The 23,252-nt window shown below is 49.9% G+C and overlaps 1 protein-coding gene across 1 annotated transcript in view; it reads right to left on the bottom strand.

Moving 5' to 3' along the window:
• Positions 1-301: 301 nt before the first annotated feature.
• Positions 302-23,252, bottom strand: part of Sema5b (semaphorin 5B) — a 45,240-nt gene continuing 22,289 nt past the window's right edge. The window contains exons 4-21 of the mRNA XM_090345357.1: positions 18,237-18,299; positions 17,876-17,974; positions 16,532-16,745; positions 15,597-15,882; positions 14,906-15,041; positions 13,383-13,590; positions 13,045-13,252; positions 6,274-6,391; positions 5,949-6,130; positions 4,757-4,900; positions 4,511-4,658; positions 4,195-4,420; positions 3,848-4,066; positions 3,076-3,246; positions 2,837-2,986; positions 2,468-2,512; positions 1,830-2,035; positions 302-1,670 (exon numbers count right to left, since the gene is read on the bottom strand). Coding sequence (XP_090201483.1) covers positions 1,512-1,670; positions 1,830-2,035; positions 2,468-2,512; positions 2,837-2,986; positions 3,076-3,246; positions 3,848-4,066; positions 4,195-4,420; positions 4,511-4,658; positions 4,757-4,900; positions 5,949-6,130; positions 6,274-6,391; positions 13,045-13,252; positions 13,383-13,590; positions 14,906-15,041; positions 15,597-15,882; positions 16,532-16,745; positions 17,876-17,974; positions 18,237-18,299 — 2,982 coding nt within the window. The 3' untranslated portion in view covers positions 302-1,511. The remainder of the gene's footprint in view (positions 1,671-1,829; positions 2,036-2,467; positions 2,513-2,836; positions 2,987-3,075; positions 3,247-3,847; positions 4,067-4,194; positions 4,421-4,510; positions 4,659-4,756; positions 4,901-5,948; positions 6,131-6,273; positions 6,392-13,044; positions 13,253-13,382; positions 13,591-14,905; positions 15,042-15,596; positions 15,883-16,531; positions 16,746-17,875; positions 17,975-18,236; positions 18,300-23,252) is intronic.

The following is a 23,252-nucleotide window of genomic DNA, read 5'->3' as shown; positions in this document are numbered from 1 at the left end:
ATCTTCCCTATTAAGTTAGGAAATTGCTCTCTCAGTTTAACGTGTCCATCAATCTTGTCTAAAATGGCAGCACTGATTTGGTGGGCTGGAGCTCTGAGGTTATTTTTATTTAATTCAGCAGGAATCACATTAAGGTTTCCCTCACCTCACAGATTCACTCATTTTTCAATCTCGTTTTATTAAACAGCATCCAAAATATCTCATAAATTACTCTCATCAATACTCTTCTGCTAGATCCCTCTGCCTTCACCTAAAGCTGTTGCCAAGAACCATTGCTCTGGGAGCAGGTACAGATGTCTCCTGTTGCGTTGTCTTTAGTATGCCTTGTGTCCCCACTTACAAATCTGTTTATCCTCAACTTCTTTCTGAAAAGGGACTAGGGCAAAATGTGCATATATGTATATAAACCCACACATGGAATGGTATCCACTGTTAAAGTCAGACTCAACTTGGATTGTTTCCTCTACCTTGAGAAACCATCTGTTACCTCAGGGTATTGCTCTGATGTACTAGATTATGCCAAGAGGGGCCCACACACATATGCACCAACACAGTTACATTCAGAGGCTGGATGTCATCTTTAATTAATAATGCCACAGCTTACCATCCTTTCTGTTGCTGCAGCAGATGGTGTGTGTGTGTGTGTGTGTGTGTGTGTGTGTGTGTGTGTGTGCTCGTGCACGCTCCTGAATAGATAAGAGCCAGCAAAATCTCCCAGGCAGGTCTCAGCCAACAACTCTGGTGAGCAGCAACTGGAAGAGCATCTCTATTGAGAAATGGAGGCCAGGCTCTGCCTCCTATGCTCTTAGCTTTCCTTTGAAGGGTTACCTTTCAAGCATTTGGAGAGCAAGGCTAATGTTTGTTCCAGGCCAGATTAAAGGGCTTCTTGGCAAGGATGAGTCCCTTCACCAATTCCCAATACTCATGTCCTCTGACCAGAGGAATATCCTTGGATGAAATACAGACTGCTAGGAAGAGGTGGACAATCTGGACCAGCATCAGTCCCCAGGTCATAGGGCTCAGCACCATAATGGTCCATCCCTGGGCAGAGATCCAGAGCTACTGAGCCATTTATTTACTTCCATCAGACACCAGCAGGATCCATCTGAGGCCTTGGGGTCAGAGAGACAGGGGTGGATTTGGCTGGTGATGCCTCTGGAAGTCATTTCCAACCTCAATCTAAGAGTCTGCCCTCCTGCCAGCTCTATTCTCCAATTCTTCACAGGCCCAGAAAGTCCACAGCTCAGATGTGGCAGGGGAGAGTCAGCCTGATGATGGGTCACAAGGAGGCCATGAGAGACCTGGGCTGAACAAGGTCCACAGCCATGTGCTAGCCTGAAGTCAGCCCTCTCCCCCATGTTCACCACCAGTGCGAGATCTATGAGGCTGATGGGATCTCCACAGCCCAGGCCACAAGTTCTTGGCCTGATACAGAGGGAGCAAACCACTGTCCGATCCCCATCGCTCTGTGCCTTGAGAAGGCAAGGAGCCCGAGTCCCAGGATGGAGAGATCAGCTGTTGGGAAAGCACCGCTGTCCAGGTGAGGCGTCAGGTCGAAAGCTGGGCTTGTTCAGCGGGCTGGGGTAGTAGGTGGTCGTGTATACATTGGTCTGCTGCAATGGGTAGAAGTTGGCTCTGTCGTCAGGAATCAGGTTATTCTTATTCAGGGTCTGTGGAAGATAGAAAGGAATGACGGGAGAGATGGGAAAGGGGGCTAGTCCAGTAGCCAGCTAGTGAGGGGATATTCCAGATCCTATTCCATTACATAACCTTAGGGCCAGGGCAATTACTTATCACCCTGCTCTGTGCTAATGTAAGAGGATTCCCACCTTGAACTCCATGGGTGTGTATTTCTCGTTCTTAGGGGTGCCCCCGCCCTTATAATGCAGGTGGTTGGGGGTGGCAGGATGGACAACTGTGGACTCCTGAGACTGGCGCTGGCAATGCTGGCAAGACAGGTACACCGCCAAGGTCAGAAGCCCAGAGCCGAGGAAACAGGAGACACCTGTGGCCACCAGGTGGATAAGATTGAATCCTGGAAGAGGACAGACAGGTGGTAACAAAGAGCCGCTGTGAGAAAGGTGCAATCTCGACTGCCTCCCTGGAAGGGAAGACAGCAAGAGGAGTGTGGGGCATGAAGAAAAGACAAGGTTTTGAGCCAGCCAAAAGAAACAGGGACATTGGGCCATCTTTCACCAGGGCCTCTCTCACAGGACAACCTGTGGCTTGAGTCAGAGATGGCAATCCAAAGAATGGTTTTCTTAGCTATAGACTGCAGATGGTTCAGCTGGGGGAGCTGGGTGGAATTGCCAAGATCTTCCTGCACACAGTGACAAAGCAGTGAGCCCCCGCCCCCCCCCCCATACACCAGGGTTTGGCTGTCTGAAGTGGAAGTGAGAAGGATCTAGACTTTGGAGTGGGGGTGGAGAAGGGGTAGAAAGACAGCCTCAGCAGAGGCTCTTGTTACCTGCACAGCTGGTAGTTTCCTCCACGCTGGAGGCAGACAGAATGACTGCAGGAAGACAGGTGGAGAGTGTTAGGAGAGGGGGAGAGGGAATGCTCCCTCCTGCTGTGGTCTGCAGGACCCCTGGGTCAGGTGCTGAGTTGCAGATGTGGGCCTGGGGGCCTTTCCTCTCCTAGGCCTATTGGAGACCCCTCTTTTATGAAGGGCCCTTTCTCCATGAAGGACCCAAGCCCAAAGTATGTGTGGGTAAAAGGTGGGACTTTTGTCTGTCATTCTGCACTGGGACCCCAGCCCAGGGACACAAATTTATAAAAGGGAAAGACGTTAGGGGCAGGACGAGTTGGGCGAGAAGCTGCTAACATAAGAACCTACCAGGAATCTCGCTGTATGGGCAGGGGCGGCTCTGGCTGCTGTTGCCAGCACAGTCCCCAGGTCCTGGGAGAAGCTCTTCACAGTGCCGGCTCCGGCTTTGGGTTCCATCCTCAGTACAGACACCCCACTCAGACCACGGTGACCAGCCTTCTGCGGGTGGTAGGGTGAGTGCCTCTGACTCCCTCCCGGGGACCAGAGGCTCCACGATGTTCCCCAGCCCTAGTGGATGCACTCGGTACCTGGGCAGGCTTGTGTGGCACATAATGCCTCCTCCGTGTGGAGCCCCAGACAGATGTCCTCGCCTGGGGAGGGCGCGGGGCTGGTGCAGGAACGCGTGCGTTGATAGTGGCCCCCACCGCACGAGGCAGAGCACTGGGACCACGCCGTCCAGCAGGACCAAGCACCCCGCACTGCAAGTGGACGGCATGAGATCACCCCGTCCCCACTCAACACACCACAATAAGCGGGGCGCCGGGGGAGAGGGGCAGCCTGCAGAGGCCGGGGAAGACCAGTAGGGAGAGGAACGAACTCCTTGGTTTCCAGGAGAAACGCAGGTTCTTTGCCTGGCTAACCCACGAGGGGAGAGAAAACCGTGCGGCAGGCTTAGGAAATGCCCTACCCGACCAGAGTAGCCACCTCCTCCAGGGTCAGGGCAGAGTACTGCGTTGGAGAGCAGGGCTCCGGTGGCCCACGCCTGTAATCCTAGCTGAGATTTGGGGGTTGCGGCCAGAAGGAAAATCCCCGAGACTCTTACCTCCAAGAAACTAAACACTCCCCTCCCCCCCCCAAAACCCCTAGATGTGCAGCTGTGGCTCAGGTGGTAGGTAGGGCACTAGCCTTGAGCTCCAAAGCTCAGGGACATCGCCCGGGCCCTGAGTTCAAGCCTCCAGGATTGGGCAACCCCCTTCCCCCCCCCCAAATAAACCACCCCGGAACCGTTCTGGAGCCCCTGGCAGAGCTGGCAGGCGGATGAGGGGCCGGCTGGGCCCGCGCGCCCGGGCGCAGGGTTACCTGGGCAGGCCTGCGGGTTGCAGTCCTGGTAGTCGGCGGCGTCGCCCACGCAGGGCGAGCCCCCGTTGCGGGGCTCTGGGTTGGTGCACGTTCTCTTGCGGACGCGGAAGCCCAGTTCGCAGTCCCGGGAGCAGGACGACCAGGGACCCCAGGACGCCCAGCCTCCGCTCAGCGAGTGCGGGGAGGCGCTCCCGCTGCGCAGGAGATCCTCCACCAGGCCTGGGGAGGACAGCGCGGAGCTCAGCCAGGCTGTGCGCCAGGAGGCCTGCTCCGCCCGGGATGCCACCTTGGGGATCCCGAACCCCAAGGCCCGCGCAGGGGGGGAGGGGGCGGGTCCCGCGCGGTACCATCGGTGTCGCAGGCTCCCGAGCCATCGGGCGGGCAGGTTCGAGTCTCGGTCCTCCTCTTTCCAAACTGCAGGCCGTGGGGGTCGGGCAGGGGCGCGCGGCAGGTGAAGCGGAAGCGCTGCTCCTGCCGCGCGCCGCCCCGGGTCACGTTCACGGGCAGCCACGGAGTCCACGGCGTGTTGCGCCGCACCTCGGGGCAGCCCTCGGGGTTGCACGTCTTGAACTCCTAGGGGATCGGCGTGGTTTCAGAGCCCCGCGGCCTCCAGGCGGGCCCGCCCGCGCCCCCGCCGCCCAGGCCCCCTCCCCGGACCCTCACCACGCCGCAGCCCGGGCACGAGTCGCCATTCTCACAGGTCCGACGCCTCGACTGCACGCCGCCCCCACAGTTGCTGCTGCACTTGCTCCAGGAGCCCCAGGTGGCCCAGAAGATGGGCACGGGGCATGGCGTGTTTTCATTACAGAACCTGGGCGGGGGCGGGAGGGGATGGCAGGAGAGTCACTCTGGGGAAGGCTGGATCCCCGTCTAGGGGTGCCCGCTCCCCCCAGCCACGCGCTAGCTCACCGCTCCTCCCTGCTCTTGCCCACGCAGATGCGGCCCCCATGGCGGGGCACAGGGTTGCTGCAGCTTCGCTGGCGGACCTGGAAGCCAATCCCACAGGATGTACTGCATGGCGCCCACGGTAACCACGAGGTCCACGCCCCATTCCTGGTGGGGTGGAGGGGACAGAGACAGATGCCCGCTCTGAGCCCTAGCTTCTTCGATCTGCTGTGCATCTGGGCAGGTGGCTTTTGGCATTTTTTCAGGTAGGAGCAGACGGTAACAAACTAGCAGCTCCTAGCCTGGCTATCATCTCAAGCGGACTTGCATATTCATGCTCAAATGAGTACTGAGAGCCTCTTGCATAGGTCAGTCTGTGCCAGGGCGAAGGATGCACTCTTTGCATGAAAAGGGTCCAGGCACCTTGCCAACTTGCCACCTGTCTTTTTCCTTTTCTTTGGTTAACCATTGCTTAACACACAACCTTGTAACCTGCACACGCAAATACTCCTCTCTCTCTTGTGCACTTTGAGTCAAGCATTCAGAATTGAACTCTATAAACTTAGTGGCATAGCTATCTCTAAGATTAATGATTGCATTCCTACCCCTTGAGGTTGTTGTGAGGGTTACATTAGTGAATATAATATGAAACAACAAAAGACGGGTCACAATTATTGCTTGGTATGACCATTGAGCAAGGTGCAAGCACTCTGCACGGCTCTCTCCTTTCATCTTCTCAATCACTCTCACGTCGATACTGTAACCCACAGGTAGAGAAATACAGAATGGTTAGGTGCTCGCCAAGGTCCGGCTTGTAGGCTGTGTAATAGAGGATTGCCCCCATACCATGCTGAAGCTCAGGTCTGGACCACCAGGCTGATTGTAGCCCGTCTTTGGAAGTGATTATCATGCCTGGCTAGGCTTCCTTTCCATTCGTGCATTTCACCAATGCCTTATGAGGCCAAGACTTCTTCCCCAGTGGCATGGAGACTCTCCTAGGGTACATGGTTCCTGCCTCAGTCATTAGCCACTGGTCTAGGCCCCTAGAGGCAGTTTTCCATTTATCTGTTCAACATCTTGGTCATTAGCCACTGGTCTAGGCCCCTAGAAGAGGCAGTTTTCTATTTATCTGTTCAACATCTTGGGGGATGTCCTGTTTCCCCAATTTGCCCCTACATCCTGGGAAGACACCCATCCAAGCCCTGTCCTCACCTACCTGGAGCAGTTGGCTATGTGGATGGCTGGCCCCAGGCACCCCAGGCCCCCACAGCGGGGTCGGGGAGAGTCACAGGATCGGGCTCGGCAGAGGCAAGAGCCTGAGTTGTCTCCATCTAAGTGCTCACACGGTTGCCATGATGACCATGGGCCAAAGCTTCCATCCCGGGTCACATTCCGAACCTGCAGGTCCACATATGGGGCAGGACCCCTGTCATGTGGGGCAGGGACAGTGGTAGAACAAGACTCAGAGGGGGACTTTGGGAGTTTGGATGAGGATTGAAGGGAAGGTTCTGAAGCAGGGAGGGACAAGAAGGGGTCCTCACGGGACAGGCTGTGATGTTCTGCGTCCAAAGGCTCATGTTGGTACTGTCCTTGAGCGTGCTGCAACGCTGCTGCTTCCCATCCCAGCCGCAGTATGGGTCTCGTGCTCCCAGGCATGTCCTGCCAAGATAGAGGTCCAGAGACTTAACCCAGCCCATTGGTTTTCCAGCCTGAGCTTCATCGCAGCAACATACCTGGACATATCCCTCCAAGTATCTCTCCCCATCAAATTGCCCACTCCCATAACTCTCCAGTATCATTTTAAACACTTTACAAGCATGAATAAATGAATGCAGCATCAGGTGGACATGTGCACACCATTATCTCCACATTGTATGGAGGAAACCCAGAGAGCCCAAAGTATCAAACACTCCAGAAACATCACCATAATCAAGAGACTGATCTGCTTTCCCCAAGAATGAGGACTTCATAGTCCTTAATCTGGGGCTACAGGAAATATGAGCTGCAGAAAATTCAAAAAGCTTGTGTTTGTCTGATTCTCTGATTACAGCTGGAGAACACCTTAAAAGTGGGTCTCAGCTGGGCACTGGGGCTCATGCCTATAATCCTAGCTACTTAGTAGGCCGCTATCTGAGGATTGTAGTTTGAAACCAGCCAGGGCTGAAAAGTCTATGAGACTCATATCTCCAATTAACCACACACACACACACACACACACACACACACACACACACACACACACACACACACACACACACACACACACACACCAGAAGTAGAGCTGTAGCTCAAATGATAAAAGTACTAGCCTTGAGCACAAAAGTTTAGGGACAGTGCCTAGACCCTGACCCTAAGTTCAAGAGCTGTGACAGGCACAAAAAAAAAAAAAAAAAAAAGGAGAGGGGGAGATTCTTGACTCTGAGAATTACAAGAAAAGCCTTTAAGAATTCTCTTGCCCCTCCACCCTGAGCAAGAATGGTAGGGTGATTTTTCTTTAAACCTCTCGACAATTCAAAAGGGAGCCAATATGAGTGACTGGTGTTTGTAACCGAGGCTCTTTACTGTATAAAGGAGAAGAGAGGAGAGATTTCTTCTGAGAACACACAAATTATGCTAGGCGGAGCTAGGGCTAGGTTTAGGTTTCTCAACCATGCTTCTCTCACCATCCTGCCTTGCAGCTGGAATCATGTCTGACTTCATACCATAAGTGAATGTGGGTCCATTCTGCAAAACCCAGATCAGATGCGAGGATCCTGGGTACAGTGCAAGGTACACAGTGCAAGCTGTTTGGTAGGGGGAAAAAGCAGAGTCCAGGCTTTCACAGAATAAGGATGCGCTCAGCTGCCAGAAGGAGGTCACGTCCCAGGTCCTTCCTTCCCTGATCTCACAGTTCGTCTCTCTATAGTGGCCAACAAAAGATAATGGTCCACATATCAGTGCATGCTCCGCATGCCCTCACTTCTCATATTCCAGGATTCCTTTCTTCATTTACTTCTTTTGATCTAATCATCTAATGTATCCATTACATTTTGAAATAAGAAATTTTAATTTTCCCTGGCAGGACTTTAAGACAGAAGATTGCAGGATTTGTGTTGCTAAATAAAGAAGAATATCCAAGCCTGGAGCTGGAAGAAGGGACCCTCCAACCCTTTGAGAGCCCCTCTACCCATCCCAGGGGATGCCTGATTGCTTCTACTCTTTCCTCCAGCTTCCACCTCCTTGCTCAGATTTGCTAGAGAGGACATAGAAAGCACAGTGGCACAGGTGTAGAAATATACCTGAGAAAGTGGGGCTGGACTGCCAAGAAGGAGAGCCCATGTCATTATGTGAGCTTGCTGAGAGATTCTCCCCTGGCCAAAAGGGCTTCGGAGGCTGGCAGATAGAGGAACAGACATAACAGTCATGGGGTTTAACTTTGCACCTCTCCAGGATGGAAGTTTTCTTTTCTCTTGAGACTTCAAGATAGTCTCCTGTCAAATGAGATTTTTATTTTCATTGAATTCAACAGGTTGTGGGCTCCAGAGAAAAAAAAATATTTATTTATTTATTTTTGCTGGTTGTGGGACTTGAACTCTGGGCCTGGGCACTGCCCCTGAGCTCTTCAGCTCAAGGCTACCACCCTACCCCTTGAACCACAGGGCTACTTCTGGTTTTCTAGTGATTAATTGAAGAGTGTTTCAGTCTTTAGTGACTTGGCTGGCTTTGAACCGTGATCCTCAGATTTCAGCCTCCTGAGTAGCTAGGATAACAGGCCTGAGCCACCATGCCTGGCTAGAAAAAAAGAATTTCCGTGAGAAGCTTCCCAATCTCTTGAAGTAGCTGAAGAAAACAATGTTGTCCTCTATCCCAGGCTAACTCATGATCTTTTGTCTCTTCCCCAGTACACCTGGACCTGAAGCTTGGCTCTACCTCTTGTTCCCCCACACATTTCTTTTTGCTTTTAGTTTGTTTTTCACTGAGCTAACTTTGCCAAGGTTGGCCTCAAATCATAACCCCTGCCTCTGCCTCCTGCATAGCTGGGACCACATGCATAGCATGTTTTTGAGGAAAAATCTTGCTAATTCCCCACCCCCCCCATGCTTCAACTGAGCAGAAACCAAAGCCCATACCTGCATTTACTTCACCCCAACCTCCAGAAAGGGACATCAAAGTCAAGAGGTAACTCATACAGTATTCATCAACAAATTAACTAGGCAAGAAAGAATTATCTATGACTTCTAACGGATAATAAGAAAAGATACGATTCCATCTATCAGAAACAAGTGTTGGCCAGCAAAGAAAATAGTTAAAGACAGAAAATTTGCATTTGCTTGTAGAAGGAAAGAAGATTCTGGAGGAAGCCAGGATGTTTTGTGCTACTTCCTCCTCATGGCCTCACCAGTTCTAGAGCAGCTGTTCCCAGTCTTCACTGCAAATCAGAATCTCCTGGGCACAAAAAGCTTCCCTATCTCTGGGCCCTTGGAGACTAGAAGAGGCCCAGGTACTAAAATCTTTAAATAGTGCCCACCCTCACCCTTCCATGACTTCAGAGGATCCAAAGCCAAGTGACAAAGTGCCTTGTTTTTCTAATCTGTGAGAGAACAGGAAAAGAAGGAAGAAAATTTCAGAGTGGAGGCTGTCTCCAAACTCCCCTTTCATGCACTCTCATGAGTGTCGTTTAAGTCCCAAAGAAGGAAGGGGAGATCAGATTCTCCTGCCCGGCTCTGTCCCTGTCAGCCTAAGGTGCCTTTGAGACTCCTTATGCTTTCTTGCTGAGACGAACTAAAGAGGGTCACTGTCACCCTAACTCAAGTGCATCACCCCCTAATCTGCCAAAGAGTGAGTCAAAGCTAATGGTACAGGTAGACGAGCTTAAGAAAATGAAAGCCCCAGGTTGAAGAGAGTTACAGTTCACTTTTGATTGCAGAAACCTGAGGCAATTTAGAGTTCTTTTCATAAAAGGAGCCAACAGGCCAATAATATCACCACTTTTTTTTCTTTTCTTTTTTCTGTATTGTCTCACAAAAGTGAGCAGGTTTATTACATGAGCTTGCACGTGGAATGGAGATGCACCGAGAGAAGTGAGTGAGTGGGCAGATTCCAGCTCTCTGAAGCGTCCCTCTCACAATGAGAGCTATTCAGTATGGAAAGGCCATCTTGGGGCTTGAGAGAAAATGGCTGTTACTTAACACTGAGGAAGTACAAGGGTTTGGTTGAGAGGAGACGCCAAATGAGCATGGGCTTTTCTGCTCTTTCAGGGAAGGCAAGAGGATCTGTGAATGAGCTGATGTACAGGACCATCCTGAGGGACAGAGAAAGACGATGATCCATGCACTGAGCATCTGCTTCATGGAACCCAATTCCCTTGGCTCTTCCCTATGTGTGCACTGCTCTTCTCAGGTCAGACTGGAGTCTTGGCTGTGCCCTGTAGTGCTGAGATTTGTCTGAGTGGAAGAAGGCCATTGAAAATAACTCCTTGAAGTCCAGTGGTTCCCCTCTGCTTATCTACTCTCCTTCTCATACAAGCTTTGGAGAGATGGAAGACATAGGTATGAAATGTCTCAGGACACAGTAATACACCAATGGCACACCTCATGCTAGTACAAATTCTTTTTTTTTTTTCTTTTCTGACCAGTCGTGGGGCTTGAACTCAGGGCCTGGGCACTGTCCTTGAACACTTTTTGCTCAAGGCTAGCACTCTGCCATTTGAGCCACAGCACCACTTCTGGCTTTTTCTGTGTATGTGGTTCTGGGGAATTGAATGCAGGGCTTCATACATGCTAGGCAAAAATGCTACCACTAGGCAACACTCCCGGCCAGACAAATTTTTTTTTTTTTTTTGTGGGTCATGGGGCTTGAACTTGGCCTGGGCACTGTCTGAGCTCTTCAGCTCAAGGCTACTGCCCCCCCCTGGGCCTGGGGGGGGGTGTCCCTGAGCTCTTCAGCTCAAGGCTACCACCCTACCTTTGAGCAAAGCCCCACTTCCCATTTTTTCTAGAGGTTCATTGGAGATAAGAGTCTCAGGTCCTTTTGTGCCTGGGCTGGCTTTGATCCTCAAATCTCAGCCTCCTATTCTAGGATTACAGGCGTGAGCCACTGTACCCAGCTCAGACAAATTCTTATATGTTGTGATTGGCAGTCGGCTTCTAGACTTCTGCAATAAATATTGGCTGCACATACCTGCTGTGTCATTTTATTAACCGTGCAGTAATGTGACTTTGCAAGGTTTTCATTGTCCATTCCAAGTTCTTATTCCAAACTCATGAAATAAGAAAGGGTGGAAATATCAGAATACAACCAACTTCATGACACCTTACTCCATGGTAGGAGTGAACTGGACACACCTCTATAGAACTGTGTTGGAAACCATCTGCCCATGTCATGACTGCTAGCCGCTGTCCAACTGGTCCTAGTAAAACACCATTCCATGCAGCCCAAGACTTCATTCTGCAGCTTCACAAGCACTTTAGGACTCAAAGTCATGCAATTAAGGTCAAATTCCTCCTTTGGCCTTCTCAGCAGGTCTCCATCTATTTTTCCAAACCCATTTCCTATGCCATGCCAGGAATGACAATAAACACCTGTAATTCCAGCTGTGAGGAGACTGAGGTAGATGGACTGCATGACAGAAGTCAACCTGGTATATAGCAAGACCTTGTTATGAAAAAAATATCTAGTTATTCTCCAGACCTCTTCTGTACTAACCTCTTCCAAGCCAAATAATTAGTCAACCAAAGGCTCAGTCCTGTGCAACAGGCTACTCTGTACCTCAAGCTGGATAAGGCTCCCTGGTGGAATATGAATAATCCTGGCTACTGGGTTTGCCTTTCAGGATTTATAACATCTTTGAGAATGAAGCATATGTGAAATGTTTAATAACAACACAAATGTTAAAGAAGAACACAAGAGATGAGAGAAAAGCTGTCAGCAGCTACTAGCCCCATGATTCATTGCCAGGCAGTGCTATCTGCATTCAGTGTAACAGATCCTGAGACTCCACAGAACCCAAAAGGCTAGGCTGCTCCTCAGTGTGATTGGAGAGGGTTTTTTTTTTAAGGGAATAAAGGCATCAGCTACTGCTTATGATTTGCTAGACTGGACATGTCACAATACTATCCTCACTCCTTACAAACTCTACATAAATTAAATACCATTTGTTCCACCAGCTTGCCCCTATTTTCCTGTTAAGAGAACTGAAGCTCAAAAAGGTTAAGTAACTTGCTCAAGATAATACAGCTAGGGGATGATGGAATAGAGATGGATCCCAAGGTATGCTTAATTCCATTACAGGAGTCCTTCCATTATATCCTTTGATCTTTCCCCACATGGCAGCTACAGACAGGGTTTCTCTCCTAACCAGACATCCAGAGCTCTGAGTAAGTATCATGGCTTGTTCATCTTGCCTCCTTTTACATCAACAACTCTGCAAAAAGTGTCCTGAATATAGTTGGGTGTGGTAAATATTGGTTCATTGATGGAGCCAGGAGTCCAGGCTGATGGTAGTTTAAGTGCCTGCGCTCTGTCCTGCCCTGCCCCAGCTACCACCGACACATCCATGCAGCCTCCACCCAGCCCGCCTCGCTGCCCAGCTCCCAGCACACTGGCCGAAGAACAGCCCTTTGGCATACTGGATACCATTTGTCTCAGATCTCTCAGACAGATGGCACAGCCAGAAGTCTCTGTGGCGAAGGCTGCAGAAGTCCACATGGCTGTGGCTGTGCCAGCTTTTGATGACTGAGGAGAGGATACAGCCTGGGCAGCGTTTAGGTCTAGGAATCTGGAATACAGTTCCACTTGGCTCTAGTTCCCCTGACTCGTAAATACTGATGCCAAACTGATGATGTCATTTGACACTGTGGCATGGATTCTTGATCTCAGAAGCAATGTGAGGCCAGTGCACCTCCTCCACGTGGCTTCACCACCTGGATTTCTTTGCTTCTAAAAGAGACAAGTTTAGAGCTGTCTCAACGCACACCTGGACAACAAGGAAGGGCTACTGTTTCAAAGAGAATAACTTCTCCTGGAACCGAAGGAGCAGAGTAAATCAAAGAAGCTAGAACGCGCTGAACCATGTGGGGTTGCCATCAACCAACCAGACGCCTCAATGAAGCTAAAGTGATTCTTCCCCCCCACCCCGTGCCCCCGCCGCCTCAGGCAATGCAAGTGCTGCGGGTAAGATCGACTATGAAGAGGAACCCATGGTTCTGAGAGGTTAAATGACTTGTCCAAAGACACACAACTGGAGTCTGTGGCAGGGATGCCACCGTGATTGGCCCTGACAGGACCCACCTGCCAATCGGGCTGGGCGCCGCCCCTGGGGAGGGGGACCTTACCCCTGGCTGCGGTAGGCGGAGCACCTCTCCAGCGGGACGCGCAGGACGCCGTCGCTCAGCCCCACGAAGAGCGCACGCGCGCTGTGCAGGATGCGCAGGCTGCGCAGGGGCTCACGGCGCGCGGGCGGCAGCACGTGCAGCTCCTCCAGGTAGCAGCCGCGGAGGTGACGGCTGGTGGTGGACAGCGCCTTGAGGATAGTGCCGGACTCTAGGGGGCGGGGGAGGGTGGGGGGGCGGACAGAAGGTGGTCTTGAAGCCCCGGAACCTCGAAGCCCCACCCTGCCCCACCCGGCAATCGCCTCCCCACCTGCAGCCCAGGTCGGGCCGGGCCGGCTCACCCGTGCCGATGTAGAGCACGTGGTAGAGCGTGTCCTTGGCCTGCACCAGGTCCACGACCAGGTGTGAGAAGCGCACGCTGTCCTGCGTGACGCAGGGCTCGGGGGTCACCGGCTGCACGGCCTCGCTCATCAGGAACAGGCGCTGCGCGTCCTGCAGGCTGCGCTCCGTGAGGTTCTCGTTGGGGCCGGTCTCGGGCAGGGTGCCGCACTGCGGGGAAGGGGAGCTGGGTCACCCAGCGCCGACCCACCCGCTTGCTCACGGTGACCCAGGTGGCCTGGAGGGGGGCTGCTGACTCTCCAACACCCGCCCCAACATCCCTGCCTGGTCCCCTTCCGTGGAAGGATGCCCCTTCTTTGCAAGTGGCACATAGGCGAGGGACCTAGGGGAACCTGCCAAGGCTGGGGAAAAAAGCAGCAGAAGACAAGAGGTCTGGACTATTTCCAGTAATTCCTCCCTCCCTCCCTCCTTCCTTCCCTCCTCCTTTCAACCTCCCTTTCCCTCCCTCCCTCCCTCCCTCGCTCCCCCGCTCTCTATGTCTGTCTCTCTTTGTGTCTGTTTCTCTCTCTTTCTGTGTGTCTCCTGTCCCCCCCCTCTCCTGTCTTGTGCTGATACTGGAGCTTGAATTTGGGGTCTCCAGCTTTCACTTGACTTTTTCACCCAACATTGGCACTCTACCACTTGAGCCATACCTCCAATTCCAGCATTTTTGCTGGTTAATTGGAGATAAGAGTCCCATGAATTTTCCTGCCCAGGCTGGCTTTGAATTTCAGTTCTCAGATATCAGCCTCCTGGATAGCTAGAATTATAGGTGTGAGCTACCAATACCTAGATTTTATGTGTTTCTTAAGTGCCTTTCTTCACATTGGGCCAACCTGTTTTCTTTCTCCTTATCCCAACCAGCTCGAAGTTCTTATGTCTCCTAATCCAAAACTGTAAGGTAATTATTCACTTATTACTGGGTACTATGATGTTCTAGGCATGTCATCTTCACACATGTATATGAGGTATTACCATATAGTATTATTCTTCGTTGCAGATAAGGAAAAAGAGACTCAAGGAGATTGGGTCACCTGCCACATTCACACAGAGGCAGGCTGGATGTAAGTCAGGACTCTGGACTGTAAAGCCAAGATCTTTCACAGCTCCGGATTACAAGTGCACCTGGAGACCTTCTAGGCATCAGTGCCCTTGCTGGACATGCTGTGAGAAAACTCTGGGCTAAATTCTGGCCAAACGTGCCGTGTCGTGCTCTCCTGGTTCCCTATACTGCATAGAACTGAGGTTTGAACTCTCCACCCTTCCAGAGTGTGGGGTCATATTCATCGATAGGTCAGAGCTGGCATATTAGCTCTCTCACCTACTCTCTTCTTCTCACCCATAGTCTGAGAGATTATCACACTCTCAAGGACCCAAAAAATAGGCCTAGCACAGCAGGCCAGGCCTGGTATTCATGTGTCAAGCAGTAGGGACTCAGCTTGTGGGTGGTAGTCTGGGGGTGGGAGCAGAGGAGGAGAAGCTATACCTGGAAATTGGGGATGGGGTTGGCGATGGGGAGCCAGGTGGCCCTGGGATTCTCCTGGTAACGAAATGGGCCGTTGAAAGCCTGGGAGATGGCACTGAGGTTGAAGGCGCAGACAGCTGAAGCAGCAATGCTGTTTCTGAAAGGCAAGAAGTGGTGGTATGCTGCTCTTCCCTGCTCTGAAACCCACTAACAGGCCTACCCTTCAACTTCAGATCTCCACGAAGGAGATCCCAGCCTCTGTTTTCCGTGGCAGTCAACTGGGATGAGGTGGCAGGATTGCCAAAACATCCTGCTGGCTTCATTCAGGAGTCGTGAAGTTCTGAGTTTGGGCAGGACCACACAGAATCCCTGAGCCTCTCAGAGGGGCTGCTGTGAAAGGGATGCCACCCTTTCATCCAAGGCAGGCTGTTTTACTGTCATTACATTTCCTGTTAATAGAGCCATAATCCAGCTCTGCTTCCTTTCCATCCATCTGGCTCAAGCCTGTCCTGCTCAGCAACCCAAGTGTTTACAGAATGGTAAGCTCCCAAATCTTTCCGTAGCCCCGTACAGGAGGCACAACAATCCCTACTGCAGACATGAAGGATTGAGGGCTCACTGTCAAGGGCATTCCCAAGCCCACCAAGGTTAAGCTCGGGGGAGCTCTGCCATGTCAGGAAAAGGAAAGGAGAGACAGAGGGCCAGGACTTACACGTTAGTGGTGAAGACACCATAGATGAGGTCCTGCTCAGGCAGGTGGAAGGCACTCTGCAGTTCGTTGTAGTAGAAGGGGACCTCGCCGGGGCGGGAACAATTGAGCCGAGCCTTCATGAAAGTAGTCCACGTGTCCTCCAGCAGGAAGCGGCCTCCCACATCATTCTTGCACACTCGGGCCACCCGAGAATACACAGTGCGCCCACAGTCATGCTCTACCGCATTCTCCCGCAAGAAGAAGTAGGCAAACAGCCCAATGTCATAGGCTGCCACGAAGTTTGGCTCTTGAGATGAAGTTGCAGAAGAGGAGCAAGGTGTGTGTCAGGCCAGCAGGGAAGAATAGAGGTGAGTCAGAAGAATTTGACTGAGTTCTCAAATGTGCATCCTGACCACTCCCAGCTTGACTGCCCAGGGGCTCCAACCCTGTTCCTACCTCTACTACACAGTGCAGGAATAGTAATAGTTAATGTGCATTACTATGTGCCAGATACAATCATAAGTATTTGAGTCCTCACTTAATCCTCACTCCAATGTATGAGGTATGCACTAGAATTGACACCACATTACAGATGAAAACATCGTAGCACAGAGAGGTTAACACTTACTCAAAAGGTCACAAAGTTAGGTAGTAAAGAGATAAGGGTTCTCCAAAGGGGTGTGGGGAAGAGAGGCAGAGCATTCATAACACTGCTCCCCTAATCTTCTCCATAACCACTTTTTCAACCAATCTCTACCTTGTTTTCCCCAAATATCTCGCCCTCCATATGTTCTGGGCATCTGATTTCACCTGGGACTCACCTAACATGCTCTGTTTCACCAGATACTTGTCTACCCTGCCTGCTTTCTTGACTGAACAAGCCTCAGCCCCATGCATAGGAACAGTGTCAGGGCGTCAGAAGGAAGGGAGCCCCACCCTGGGCTGTATCGACTTACCATTGAGCCACTTGGAGTTATACTGGGCAGTGCGGAGTGGTGGCCCACTGCCCAGGCTACGGTAGATGGCAGGGTCCCGACCTGAGAAGTCGATGACTGTGGCTGCATAAAGCTCCCCCTGGGAGGAGATGACAGCTGTGGAGTTGTGTCTCGGGTCATAAGGACAGCGAGCCACACCATTGATCTTCTCGATGGTCCGGCTGAGGTTCCCCACCTGGGGATGATGGGAGAAGAGAATGCTGTTTCATCCCTGATTTGTTTCCTGTAGTCCTCTTCCTCCCCCCCTCCCCCAGTACTCTCCCTATTGCTCGTGCACTGAGGGAGCCACCAACATGGAGGGTGAAATCCTATACCAACAGATGGACCCTCCAAGTTAAAATAAAATACAGAAGACCCCAAATCTCAAATTCCAGGTGAAGAATAGTGTTGTTTTAAAAAAAAAAAAAAGTGCATCCCGAACATATTAAGATAACATTTACTGGCTGGACACTGGTGGCTCATGCCTGAAATCTCACTCAGAAGGCTGAGATCTGAGGATCAGGGTTTGAAGCCAGCCCCAGAAAGGAAAATCTGTGACTTTTTTTTATTTTGCCAGTCCTAGGGCCTGGGAACTTCGACCTTGGACACTTTTTGCTCAAGGCTAGCACTCTGCTACCTGAGCCACAGCGCCACTTCTAGCTTTTTCTGAGTATGTGGTACCGAAGACTCGAACGCAGGGCTTTGTACATGCTAGTTGTGCACTCTACCACTAGGCTATGCTCTCGCCCCCATGGCAATGACTCTTAGCCCTAATGAACCAACAGAAAGCCAGAAGTGGAAGCATAACTTTAGGCAGAGCACCAATCTGGACCAAAAAAGCCAACCAAGAGTGTGAGCCCCTAGTTAAAGCCCCAGAAACAGCACACACACACACATACACACACACACACACAGATACCATTTACTGTTCACCTGAAATTCAAAGTCAACTTGGCATCCTTTATGGAAATTTTTCCTTTTTTTTTATATATATTTTTTATTGTAATTAATAGAAGGGTTACATGATATTTGCCAGATAAATGGTGCCTTAATTCCCACACATTGATACCCTTTCACATGTCATGGTCCCCATTTCCCTTCCCTCCTCCCCCACCCCTCATCTTGTTTTTCCCTGTTCCCTATCCAATTTCAGATAACCAAATACAATTATATCCGATATATCAGATAACAAAGTGAGATAGTGTAACAATATGAGATAACCAAGGGGTTTTTCTTTTTTTAAGTCACATTTGTCAGTCCCACTCCAACAGGCAAGAGACCTCCTCTTGTGTCCCCTCCAGCTCACCTGCCCATTTGCCTACTGACCTGTCTGCTGGAGCACATTGGGGAAAAGGCATTAGTGCCACACATAAACACTTTCCGTCCGGCAACAATCAACACGCGCACGTAGTTCTGACACTCTTCCTGAAGAGGAAGAAAAGAGAGACACACAACTGTAGGTAAAGTGCTGGAGTCTTTCCTCTATAGCACCATGATATCCACACCAATAAATATCCTACAACACCCCTTCTCAGATCTCTGGGGGCAGTATCCCTGTTCTTCCTTCACCTGTACATGGAGTCCCAGCTCACCTAGGCCACACCACTGAGGCAGGTGACCTCATACTCCCCTAACCCACACCCACAAGCCTCATTCGGACTGCACCAGCACCTCCAGGGTCTCATACCTCAGTCTTCCCTTTGCTCTGGCACGACCGACGTGTATCCTCATTGGAGGCCCATTCTGTGGCCTGTGGGAGAAACAGACATCACACAGCTTTTTCCTGCCATTTCCCTCTAAGACAGGATGTGGGTGGCTCCTGGGGTGTACAGGATGCTAGGAAAGGGCCAGCGAAGACTGCAGGGTATGGTTTCTGCTGACTATATCAGAGAACCAGGAAGGCTTGCCAGATGCTTCACCCCAGAGACTTTATCAAGAAGATGCTCTTTCGGTCCAGTGCTTTGGTCTGTCTGCTTGGGGCCAAAGACCCCAAGTACCAACTCTCACACAAGCTCTATCACCCCACATGGCTATTCTAGAGAGCTGCAGGTGGCCACGAAAGACCTTTAATACTACCCCTGGTCCATTGTGGGGCGGGCAGGAAATGTGCAGACATTAAAGTCAGATGCCCCCAAATGAGTACATGCTGGAGAAGGGTGTCTCCGAAGACTATATTTTTGAAAACCTTCGACATAAGAGATTTTGGCCAGGTCCCAGTAGTTTGTGTCTGTAACCCCAGCTATTTGGGAATCTGAGACCCCAATGACTGTGGTTTGAGACCAGCTTAGAAATGTCCACAAGACCCCATCTCAACCCATAGTGGGGCACATTGTTGTGTATTATCTGTTATCTAAGCTATGTGGGAAGATGAGATTGAGAGGATCAGGGATGCAGGCCAGCCTAGGCAGAAACGTGCTCAACATTCCATCTCCATACAGAGAAGCTGCATGCCATGGTGCTGGCCTCTGACCCCCATGGTAGTGGGAAGCCTCAAGTAGGCAGATACTTAGGCATATACCTGTGCAGGAAGTGAGACCTTATTCTAAAATAACCAGTAGAAACAGGTCTGGAGGCATGGCTCAGTGATATCTCACCAGCCTAGCTAGTGTGAGGCCCTGAGTTCAAACCTCAAAACTGCCACAAAAGAAAAAATGAAAATGGGAGATTTAATCTTCCCATTACAACACTGCCAAGTGTTTTTCTCCTCCTCTTAATCTCTGAGGAAACTAGGCATGAGTGGCCAGCATACAAGTTCATGGGAGAGCAGGGGGCAAAGGCTATATGATTTTATTCTCCATTCACCCTAGAGGTGAGGACTTCCCTTTCCCTCAGTAGCTTCCCTGCCCCATGCCATCTCTGCTTCCCTTGTAGTATCTGAGGCTGTAGGTGTCGAGTGTTTGGGATGCAGATTCCCGGGCCCAGGGCATTAGGAGACAGCTGTTTGCCATGCCGGTTTCCTATCCCTTCGATCTATATTCTAATCTTCTGAGTAGCTCAGAAGGAAGCAATGTCCACTGCTCTGCTGTGGCTTTTTCTATATGTCCGGGTAATATACATAACTGTGGGCCTTTAACCTTTTGTGGGAAATGAGGCCTGGAACAAGCAGCTCTCCCATCCCCACAGACAAAAACACACCTGTTTTGAATTTCTAAAAAGCTGCTCCCAGCGGTGCAGATGCTGCTAGCACAGGGGTAGAGGGAAGCTGACCCCTGCAGACTCTGGGTTCAGGAGCTGCAGAATAGCTTTGGTCAGACCTCCCTTGAGTGGATGGGTTCATCCTGCCCTGCTAGCTTGGGGCTCATGGCCCTGCTTCTCCTCAGCCTTAGAGAAAGGAAGATGACCTATGGCATCTGGCAGATTTTATCTGGACAGAAATGTCTCAGAACTGCTCAGAAATGAGTGAGCAGTGTCATACTAACCAGAGGGAATCTTAAGAATCCTCATAACCTTTGGGGGTGGCCAAGAGCAATGACACACATACTCTGTCCTTTCTCATCCCCAGCCTCCAGATAGTGGCTGGCTGCAAGACTCTTCCAGGCCATGGGATCCCTGAGCACAGGTCCCTGACACATGGAAGGGCAACTGTTTTTTGTTTTTTTTTTGGCCAGTCCTAGGCTTGAGCTCAGGGCCTGAGCAATGTCCTTGGACTTTCTCAAGGCTAGAGCTCTACCACTTGAGCCACTTCTGGCTTTTTTCTATGTATGTGGTACCAAGGAATCGAACCCGGGTCTTCATGCATGCTAGGCAAGCACTTTAACCACTAGGCCAAACTCCCGGCCCCAGGGCAACTGTTTTATAAGGGATAGGAATCCCTTGGGAGTGGCAGGTTGCATGCTGTAAAAAATCATGTGGAGCACAAGAATAGGACGGCATGACAACTTCTATCTTTAATCTTTGAAACAGCCAGTAAAACAGACAGCCTTCCTCTCAGTATAAAGATGAGGAATCAGCAGACCACCACTCCCTCTTCCCTGCAATCCTAGCTACTTAGAAGAGTGAGCTCTGGTTTGAAGACAGCTAGCAGAAAAGTCCGTGAGATCTTACCTCCAATTAACCACCGAAAAGTCAGATGTGGAGCTGTGGTTCAAGTGCTGGAGTGCTAACCCTGAGCTAAAAAAAAAAAAAAACCTATGGGGCTGGGAATTTGGCCTAGTGGTAGAGTGCTTGCCTAGCATGCACAAAGACCCAGGTTCGATTCCTTGGTACCACATATTTAGAAAAAGCTGGAAGTGGTGCTAAGGCTCAAGTGGTAGAGCTCTAGCCTTGAGAAAAATCCAAGGACAGTGCTCAGGCCCTGAGCTTAAGCCCAGGACTGGCAAAAAACAAACAAACAAAAAACCCCTAAAGAACAGCACCCAGGCCCTGAATACACACACACACACACACACACACACACACACACACACACACACACACACACACACGAAAATAAAATTGATTGCTTGTCATTGGTGTCTCATGCCTATAATCCAAGCTACTCGGGTAGTTGAAATCTGAGAATCTCAGTTCTAAGTTAGCCTAACCAGGCTATTTTAATTGGTTAGACTAATGAATTGGTTATCTTCAGTTAGCCACCAAAAAGCCAGAAGTAGAGCTATAGCTCAAGTGATAGAGTGCAGGCTAAGAAAAAAAAAAAAAGCTCAGGGACAGAGCCCAGAGCCCAAACCCTGAGTTCAAGACCCAGGATTGGCACTACATACATACATACATACATACATACATACATACATACATACATACATACACACACATGAATAAATAAGCAAATAAAATTAAGAAATCTAAGCCCAAAGAGACTAAGCAATTTACCCAAGGTTACTGGGCTAGTAAGCAACAACCCTTGGAGGCAAACCTAGACCACCGACACAAGCACTCTGCAGCATCTTGCAGCCTGTCAGAGAGAACAGATTCTCTGAACTACAATTAACACCATATGGCCCCCAAAGGGTATGGGTATTTATAATGATAACAGCACAGAATGGGCTTTTGGGACTCATTTGATTTGAAAAATTATTTTTGTCATGGTAATGATGCAGAGTTTTTCAAAATCTATGAAAAAACAAAACCAAAAAACCTAGAAATCTATTCTTTCCAGTACCTAACTCCTTTCTTTAGGACAACTACTTACTCTTTGAACAGTGTTCACTGCTTCCTTTTAATCTAGTGTCTCAAAAGTAGGTACACATCTCAGACCTCATCTTCTGACTCAGAAAGATGAAGATTTTTCCCATGTGCCTTTCTTCATTCAACCAATCTAAAGTACACTCACATTTCCCTTTTTCCTGTCTTCCCATTATACTAATCTCATAGTTCTAAACTAAAGTTAATATCAGTGTCTACATGATTGTAAATATGCAAAACTTGTTCTCTGCTACCAACCAGTACCCCAGATTTCACTGAATGTAAGTTACCATCAAGTTGCAATATGAGCCACAAAGAAACAAAAGATTTTGTTAAATACTTTTCTTATCTATGTATTTTTATGTAAAGTTATTAAAAGTGCTCTTGTGTGGACATATTTTTATGACATGTAGATCTTGTACATTAAAAAAAAGGTAAGCAAAATTAAGTATCTTTAACCTTCTTTAAATTCAGTGTTCGTCACCTCAGAAGCGCTTTCCAATTCAGAGTGGTTGGTGCCTGCTTTTGGGCTTGTTTGTTTTTTAGAATATCTTTTTTTAACTTCCCAAGAGTCAGACAGGCAGGATTCCCCCCCACCCGACCACCCCTTTTTGGGTGCCAGTTTGAATTCAAGGTCTGGACATTGTCCCTGAGCTTCTTTGGCTCAAAGCAAGCTCTCTACTACTTGAGCTACAACCCCATTTGCAGCATTTTTAGTAGTTTACTGAAGATATGAGTCTCATGGACTTCCTTGCCCAGGCTGGCTTCAAGCAGTAATCCTCAGATCTCAGCCTTCTTGATAGGTAACAAATCTGAGTTACCAGCACCTGGCAGGCAAGATTCTGTTCTTTTCTTTCTTTTTTTTTTGTGGGGGGGGGGTAGGAGAGTGGGTGGGGTGGGGAAGAATTTTTTTTTTTTTTGCCAGTCCTGGGCTTAAGGCCTGAGCACTGTCCTTGGACTTTCTCAAGGTTAGAGCTCTACCACTTGAGCCTCAGCACCACTTCCAGCTTTTTTCTATTCATGTGGTACCAAGGAATGGAACCCAGGTCTTCGTGCATGGTAGGCAAGCACTCTACCACTAGGCCAAACTCCCAGCCCGGTTTGTTTTTTTTTTTTTTGGTCAGTCATGGGGCTGGAACTCTGGGTCTGGGTGCTGTCACTGAACTCTTCAGCTCAAGGCTACTGCCCTACCCCTTGAGCCACAGCACCACTTCCAGGATTCTTAAAGAGGGAGCCACTCTAGTCTTCAGGACTTTCTTCCAAGCCAATGATCCCATTCTTCATGTTTGGATACAAGCACTTTGATCTTACCTGACTATTACCACAGAAGGTGTTCTGACTAAAATTATTGTTCCTTCTTTATCTGATGCTACAGTAACTAAAAGGTCAAGGAGTTGCTTTTATCCAGTGTCACACCTGCCCAAACCATGACAACTTCATCAGGGCCAAAGTTAGGCCAGTGGTGACTAAAAGATGTTTTCAGTGGTAAATTATCTAGTTTCAGATTCATTAAACTGTGTAAATGAAGCAAGGAGGTGGCGGCTCACACCTATAATCCTAGCTACTCAAGAGGCTGAGCTAT

This window comes from Megascapheus bottae, chromosome 1, assembly GCF_031878675.1.
Source record: "Megascapheus bottae isolate mThoBot1 chromosome 1, mThoBot2.hap1, whole genome shotgun sequence".
Classification (NCBI taxonomy): domain Eukaryota; kingdom Metazoa; phylum Chordata; class Mammalia; order Rodentia; family Geomyidae; genus Megascapheus; species Megascapheus bottae.
Note: the sequence above shows the minus strand (reverse complement) of the source record. Positions and strands in the feature narration are given on the sequence as shown.